Source organism: Miscanthus floridulus, chromosome 7, assembly GCF_019320115.1.
Source record: "Miscanthus floridulus cultivar M001 chromosome 7, ASM1932011v1, whole genome shotgun sequence".
Lineage (NCBI taxonomy): Eukaryota > Viridiplantae > Streptophyta > Magnoliopsida > Poales > Poaceae > Miscanthus > Miscanthus floridulus.
The window spans coordinates 9188226-9196328 of record NC_089586.1 but is presented as its reverse complement, the minus strand read 5'-3'; the positions used below and the strand labels follow the sequence as shown (position 1 = coordinate 9196328).

Here is an 8103-nt window from a genome sequence, read left to right as displayed (position 1 = left end):
AGTTTTTTTACACTAACATCCCTCCATATTATTCTCTCCATGCTTTTTTGCTGAGTGCTTCTGATTTTGCGCTCAATGCCTTAAAGACGATACGCCACCTATGTTCCACGCAAATATCTGAACAAACACGTTAATGCTCGAACGCCTCCAGAGATGACCCTGTCTCCAACCTCTCCCTGCACATGCATGAGTGTCCTCTCTCTGCGTCATGGATGGTCGACAGCGGTTCCATAGTGATGCCATGTTTCTTCCCACACGCACATGGTCCCTATGCCACACATTACGAATAACAGGCTAGCTAAGGCTAGGGACTCAGCTATACACTTCTGTTCGAACGGTTTATATCAAATATAAACATAAACATTTTGTAACTACAAGTGTTCGACAAACATCGCTAGATATTCAATAGGAGTTTTTTTAAAAAAACTCTATCGAGCACTGCTCTCCCCCTCACCAAACAGTTTGACATCTTTGGCTAGCTTCTCTGCTGGCTCCTCTGTGTCGTCCTCCAGCTTGGTGATCTTATCCGCATTTGTGCCCTGCGCATATCCTGTCGCCACCCACTGGAGATCCACCTGAAGGGTAATGAGACTTTAGTTGTGCGAGTGCGTGGACGACGGCTCCAAGGGTTGTGCTGTGCACGAACTCCTTGAAGTCCGTCCATGCCATCCGGCAATGATCCACGACCGATCGGTGCGGCCCATCGCCGGGCAGTCGTCCTCCCTTAGGCTATTCTAGAGCAACCTAGTCCAGCATGGGCTGGATCCCCACGATCATCATCTCCAACTTATCATCTGGAGTCTTTACTTGCACCACGAGCACTTGGAATTGCGCTTGAGACTAATGTCGATACTCTACAAACGACGTAGTTGTATGTTAAACGCATGCCTAAGGCCGCCCAAGTTAAAACTGCATGAAAAACACCATTCCATGCCTAAGACGATGGTGCCACCAACCCATCATCATCCGATGAGCTTGAACCCACCATTTGCCATCTTTGGGGGTGGGCGGGGCGCCAATGTTCACCGGCCGTTCTTCTCGACGGGACGATCCTGCCATCTTCCTTCTCTTCGGGGATGAATCCATGATAGGGGGCGCCTTCCCTTGAAGTTTCTCACAGACATTAGATGTCCACTCACCTCCGTCTTCATTGTCGTTATCATCTGAGCAGTCCTCACCAGCCTTCGAGCTAGCTCAACCCTATGGACTACTCAGCTAGGCATCAACAGCCCTCAGCCAGTCCATCGATGGCACAACTAAGAAGTATGATGCTCGGTCCTATCCATGGATCTTCAAGAGCATGAATGAGTACATCGCAACCAAAAAGGAATTAGGCCAAACTAATACAAAGACTCTTACCTCTGGTGGGAGGTTCCCAACACCAAAGGCCCTCTCCTAGTCGTCAATCTTGAGGTGCCCCATGAGGTTGAACAACACCCCAATCTGTCGCATGACTTCCTCTCTGTCAATCGGCTCGGGCACCTCTCGGGTCCCGTTAGTATCCCCCCAGAATTCATATACAGGGTACGCCCTCTCCATGCCGGGCTGGCTTCGCCAAAAAGTAAAGTTCGTTACCACTATGATCCCATCTACTCTCCTCCGGTCAATCAACGCCAAGAGCTCCCTCACCTGCTCCATTCCACTAGCACTAGGTCTCTTCGACCACCTGGCATTGCTCATGGGAATCTAATCAATATCGCACGCCACATAATGTCCCCCCTATGGCATGTAGAACCATCGTTGTGCCCAATACTTCAATTTTGTGTTCAACGGGGAAGCGATGTACTGCCCAACCATCCCATCCCGTAGCTGCAAGTACGCGCTACCCACAACCCTAGATCCAGACCCCCCACGAGATTTCAAACAAAAAAAGTGGTGGAAGAGGTCAAAATGTGGGAGAATGCCAAGATAGGCTTCGCAAAAATGGATGAAGATGGAAATGTGAAGGATGGAGTTTGAGCCTAGATTGCAAAGACTAATGGCGTAATGCTCAATCAATCCGTGGAGGAATGGATGGATCGGAACACAAAATCCGCGATAGAAATAATCTTCAAACATGACTAATTCATCACTGCGGGGGGTAGGAAAGCTCTCACCGCAAGTGAGATGCCATTCCACCGTCACCCTATCTGGCAGCACGCTGTCCACCACCAACTGGTTGAGCGCCGTCTCATTGCTAACGGAGCTCACCAATTCCTCGGCGCGATTGAGCTCATGCGATGCCCTGCTCGAGCTGCTGCGGCTTCTCTTGGGCGCCATCTCACAGATCTGAGGAATGGTGGGAGATTATGAGCTTACGGTTGCTAAGATGGCGGAGTAGTTGCTAGATGATGTGGTGCGGGCGTGAGGAAGAAGACGAAAAGGTGGGAGCAAGGTGGAGAATGTGCGCTGGGGCTGTGGCACTTTATAACGGTTCGACCCCTGATCCTTTACCTTCCAGGGATTTTGGGAAACCGCACCTGACCCGCCGCATTCCCTCCCAAAATCGTCGCACGCTGATGGATCGCCAAATGCGCACGGTGGGCCACGGCGTTAAATCGCGTTGAATGTGGAACGACGAAACGAATCTCCAGACTCAACGCTGGGTCAACGGAATTCGTTATGTATCTACGCCAAAATATTTTTCCTTCACCCTACTACAAGATTTCTTCATCATCTTCTAGCAGGTTCAGGGACTAAGTGTGTACACTTTACCTTGCGGTGAATGTACTTGTACCTTGATTACTCGATCTTTTGGCAATGATGGAGACTGCTTATTTTTCTTTGACCCTGCTACAAGATTCCTTCATCATCTTCTAACAGACTTGGGGACTACTTTTGGTACAATGCATCTTGCGGTGCATGTACTTTTTCTTCTTCACGGTGTTTCGACTTCGTCAAGTCTCCGCCTATGCTCTGCCCTGATGACCATGTCGTCAGGACCATCGCAATTGGCACTTAAGTGTGTACACTTCACCGACCAAGACTTCAAAATTTTTTGCTTGAGCTCCTTACATCCTTATGGCAAACCATGACTTTGAGTGAGTCCTAGCTCGACGCCCAATTAAACTGGTCGGACGCCTGTCTTAGCTGCTCGGACACCCACTTCGACAGCTCAGACGCTCATTCGAACTAATCGGATGCCCGCTTCAACAGCTTGGCCCCTATTTGAACTGGTCGGAAGATTGATCCTGATGAGTTGCTGCAAGTTGGACATATCGGATGGACACAAGATGGTGTTGCTTATCGGATACAAGGTGCTCGGGGACTAGCTGTGGGGGCATGACCCCCGATACCCGTAAGGCTCCACATGGGCCGAGCCGCTAGGGGAGGCCCAGCCCACAACACTATGCATGGGTCTCGTCACTGGTCGAGGCCTAGCTTGCAAGACAACACCATGCGAAGTACGCCGCAGGACGACGTGCTTCACAAGGCAACGTAAAAATCCTCGGTGATCTACGAAATCTGCTCGGATATGATAGATATTGTACGATTTATAACTTCCTATCTTGTAAACGGATCAGAATGGAAATAATCGATCAGTAACCCTACCCCCAAGCTATATAAGACGGATAGGGACCCCCCTCGTTTTCATCAAACATACGTAATATAATCCACAAAGACACAGGGTACATGGATATTACGTCGAGCTGATGGCCTGAACCTGTCTAAATCGTTCTCTTGTGTTCTGTGTCACCATCCAGTTTCCTCACTCGCACCTCCACCGATTCATCTACTACCGTGAGCATATATAGGGCTGGACAAAATACTCGTGGCTTGTCAACTCGCTTGACTCGTGTCTGGCTCGGCTCGTTTTAAGTTTTTCACGAGCTGAGCTGGAAGTCTAGCTCGTTGTTTTAACGATGTAGCTCGAGCAGCTCGCGAGCTGCTCACGAGCTCAAATGAGCTGAGGCCCATCAGCCCACGATCATGAATCCAGAAGATGATGATGCTGACCTAGAAATGTACACCTATTCCATTGATATGTAATATTTATTTTCAGCTATTTCATATGAATTTTGATTTTATAATTGTTTTGGTATTTAAATGTTGATTTATGGATTGTTTTTCAGGGAAAAGATGATGATGCTGACATTGAATTTGTGGACTTTGCTAAGTCTGTGGTGGCAAGCAACTAGTAAGTATGCTGGAACTGCATGGATCATGGATTGACTAGCTATGTTGCATGGTTGATACTTTTGATGAACCTGATATGTATTAATTATGTATAGTTGCATAACAGTGGACGTCACCTTCTGGAATTATTGTGGCATAAACATTATAAATATGTGTGTCCTATTTTTTTTACAGCTCGCGAGCTAATCGAGCCTAACGAGCTGAGCTGCGCTGCCTCTCTAGCTTGTAATATTAACGAGTCGAGCTGAGCTGGCTCGTTAGCCTAAGCTGGACCGAGCCAAACCGAGCTGACTCGATATCCAACCCATACCCCTCGGTTAACTGCCAGCCAGATTTCGTCAACAAAAACTCCTGTTTTTTCCAAAGGGGGCTTTATCCTATATGAACATGAATTCTAAATGTGGCAGGGATGTTAGAGCTGAAGTTGTGCCAAGCAGATAATTCAATTAACAAGCAGCTAAAAAAAGAACTAGCGAAATGAATGCCAAGTGGTACAAAAATGGAGACGTTAGTCTTTAACCTACTGCAAAAATGGGGAAACTATCATCATGTTCAACTGACAGCCTTCATCGCACAGCAAAATTGTAATTTCCAGAACAACATTTGCTTTGTCTGAAGAATTGTGTACAACACACACCGTGATTATTTTTGATTGATACAGTTAGCTACCAGACAACACTTTTCGGCTGAGTATAACAGATTCCCAGCTGTTTGTTTTTGTAACCAGCTAAATGATAAATATATGGTCAGTTTCTTCATTCCTTTCTTCAATCTTTTGACTGTCTAGTTTATAGCGTTACTCAAAAATGGGCAGATCAAGCGGCTTATTCTTTGGCAGGTCTTCAGTATCTCTTGATGATGATGATAACGACAGCGCAGAGAAGGCCTTTGCTTGGGATGCTTTATCCATGTCCAAGAAGAAGCGATGCCTAGCAGGAGCATAGCACAAGAGCTTTTCAGTGTCAGCAACACGAGGGTTAACCCATTGAACGAGTGGATGGTACGGTATCAAAGGAACATGCTTACCATCTGGAGTCTGATGTCAATTCTGGGTGGAAAGCAGTTGCAAGGATGTTCCCTTGCCGTACTGCAACAATTACCCGATCTTTTGAATACACTTCTTCCTGACAGTATATTTCTGGTCAGTTGACAGAGGATAAGCATGTCTCATTCAGAATACAGAATTAAGTGTTACAAGATTGCCAACTAGTATTTTCGTTTTTTTTTCTAATAAGGAAAGACTTAGCCAATTCCCAAAAGGCACGATCAGGTGAACACATGTCACGCAGAAACACAAATCAAATAACAAACAAATGTCACTGTGACAGGGAAGTCCATTTAATGGATGCTTTAGCAGACCAGTAATGCCCTAAAGTGAGGGAGATAGGAGACAAATTTGATCGAAGAACTCGTACTCCATTTGTCTGAATATCTGAAGCAACGGGTTAAAATTATATCATTTCAGATCTCAAAGCCAGTTAGAATAATCAGAAGGACTACACAAGAAGGTAGAGACCACATGTAGAATCAGCAAGTTATATGTAAGTATGCCCACATCTGATCATAGTTCATAGCACAATCCTGTACCCGCTTTCCCAGAAATGGCCATATTCACTGGCTCACTGCTCATTAAAGTCTGAAGAACTAAAAGAAACTACTAAAATGAGAAGAAATAATGAGCGCTCATCCTAAAAATTCAGTTTACTAGAAATATAACAGAACTCAGTTTGGTCATTTGCAGACAATTGAAGTATTATAGTAAAAAAAAGCAATATACAAACCTCAGTACCCTCCCCAAATGATATTGTAATGCTGGGTCTGTCAGCAGGTACAGGGCAATCAGCCAATATTTCAACATCTGGACCTACTTCCAATATAGCAGGCGCCCGTATAAATACACCACGGCATGTATCATTCCCTCCTTCCTTCTCTGAAAGCTTTGGCACAGATAGCTCTGTCTCAAAGCTTTGAAGCTGCAAGAGAAACAGTCTGCAATGAAACATGGTGTTCATATTTGTGCTTAATAACTACAAATCCTTTAAACATGCAAAACTCAATAATCTAGCCATCAACAGGCCCTATGGTTCCCAAATTTACCTGGCTCCCAAAAAAGTTTCTGTGGACAGTACAATCTAGTCCTCCGACAAGTTCCTGCCCCCCTGTTTTTTGCCCTGCAAGTCATGCCTATTCAATTATCGACATTCTATTAACTTGTTTCCAAAAAAAAAAGAACATGGCAAGTATAAATTGGTGACCCACTCACCTACTGCTTTGTTTGCAAGAAAGATGAGCCCAGCGCAGGTTCCCCAGACAGGCTTTCCACCTCCGACAAACTCTCGAAGTGCAGGGAACTGCACGGCAAATAGAAGTGAGATTTTGCAAGCTATAAGCAATTAGACAGGTTCATATAAATATACAATCTCAGGCATAAAGAGGTTCAGGAAGTGCAAATGCCATAAAGTGGCACTCCCTAGTAAAACTGTTTCCTGTGAAACTATCTCATGGGAACATGTAATATGCATCAGCATGTAACAGTATCTAGTATCTACTGGCTGAGAAGCCAAGAACACAAAAATTTCCATGATTGAAGACAACCAGCACTGGCCTACAAGGCTACAACCCTTATTCCGTTGGCAGGTGTGGGCAAAAGGATACTCACGTTTCCTATTTAGGATGAGGAAATTTTAATGTAATAAAGTGGGGAAAATTCCATTTCTTTTGTGTCAGTCTCTGTTTCCTAGATCCAGTTATTTCTTTTGACCAATGCAAGGAACCACTATATCCCTGTGAGTCAGCAGTGTCTAGCCTAGGCAGAGACCAAGAGCAGGATGCTCAATATCGTGTCAAACAATTTGGAAGAATATGGCTGTGCAACCAATAATCTGTACTATGAAGGAACAACACCCACTAAACAATCATGCCCTAACTCTAAGTCTGTGCTTCTCTATTCAATTTCCATCATCCACCAAATACCGCAGAGCGATGATTCATCTCCGGCTCGAGCCACTGAATCCGAGCACACAGACAGAGTCACGAGCGACGTCATCGACGAACCAATCAGCATCAGCCACAAACGAGAAGGGAAAAAAAGGAACGAGGAGAGCTGAAGGAGGAGGACCCACCCACCAGGTTGTGGTAGTTGGCGAGCTTGGCCATGGTGGTGCTCTCGCCGCCGGGGATGATGAGCGAGTCGACGCCGAGGAGCTGCTCCGGCTTCCGCACCTCCACGCCCCTCACCCCGATCCTCCTCAGCGCTGCACCGAAACACACACCAGCGAAATCAACCACACGAGCATCTGGCGGGCAGCAGAGGGACATGAAATCGGATTCCGTACCGGCCATGTGCTCGTTGTAGGAGCCCTGCAGCGCGAGGACGCCCACCACAGCCATTGCCCTCCTCCCGACCCTGCTCCGCCGACCTCGGGACGCGCGTTCCGGTGGGTGGGTCGGTCGGAGAGAGGCGAGGCGGCTGGTGGAGTGGTTTGTGACGTCACGGGGAGCAGAATGGAAGGGGAGGAAGAAGCCGCACGTCGCCGAGGCGGCGGTGGCCAGACCCACCACTCGGGGATATCGAAACGTTTCGGTGCACGTGCCGCTGCCACGGGGAAAAAAATATACTGGGAGGTAGGCGATGGCCGCTCCTGGCCGTCCGATCGCCGTGGAGCCGAGTGGAGAGATCACCGCCGTCCGTATTGTTGGGGTCCACTGCGGCGGGCTCGTTATCAAGTTGGCGGGCCGGAAACGTTGGTAGGCCGAATGCTATTACGGACCGGTCGGGACAATGGAAGATGTGCTACAATGCCAACCCAATAAGAAACAGCATTAGTTGCTCAAAAAAAAAAAAAAACAGGATTAAAAAGGCAGGCGAACAGCTCTAGACTTGGGAATAAATGGCATCAGTATATTTTTTTAAAAAAAGGAACGACTGCTGTCACCTTCCACACCCTTTGCTGACATCTATATATACCTAATCTCCTACAACTAAAA

The 8103-nt window shown here is 46.8% G+C and overlaps 1 protein-coding gene across 1 annotated transcript; it reads right to left on the bottom strand.

The window, feature by feature from the left end:
• Nucleotides 1-4665: 4665 nt before the first annotated feature.
• Nucleotides 4666-7676, bottom strand: LOC136462493 (probable pyridoxal 5'-phosphate synthase subunit PDX2). The gene is made up of 7 exons (XM_066461587.1): nt 7452-7676; nt 7243-7370; nt 6380-6467; nt 6214-6287; nt 5898-6089; nt 5143-5240; nt 4666-5045 (listed from the first exon to the last, which is right to left on the bottom strand). The coding sequence occupies exons 1-7, from the start codon at nt 7504-7506 to the stop codon at nt 4913-4915; spliced, it is 768 nt and encodes a 255-aa protein (XP_066317684.1). The 5' UTR covers nt 7507-7676; the 3' UTR covers nt 4666-4912.
• Nucleotides 7677-8103: the final 427 nt, after the last annotated feature.

Excerpts from the sequence above, each read along its gene's own strand:
- LOC136462493 (XM_066461587.1), bottom strand. The coding sequence starts at position 7,506 with ATGGCTGTGGTGGGCGTCCTCGCGCTGCAGGGCTCCTACAACGAGCAC. Across the intron at positions 7,371-7,451 it reads CTACAACGAGCACATGGCCG|CGCTGAGGAGGATCGGGGTG; the intron begins GTACGGAATCCG and ends GTTTCGGTGCAG. Across the intron at positions 6,090-6,213 it reads GAAACTTTTTTGGGAGCCAG|CTTCAAAGCTTTGAGACAGA; the intron begins GTAAATTTGGGA and ends TTTCTCTTGCAG.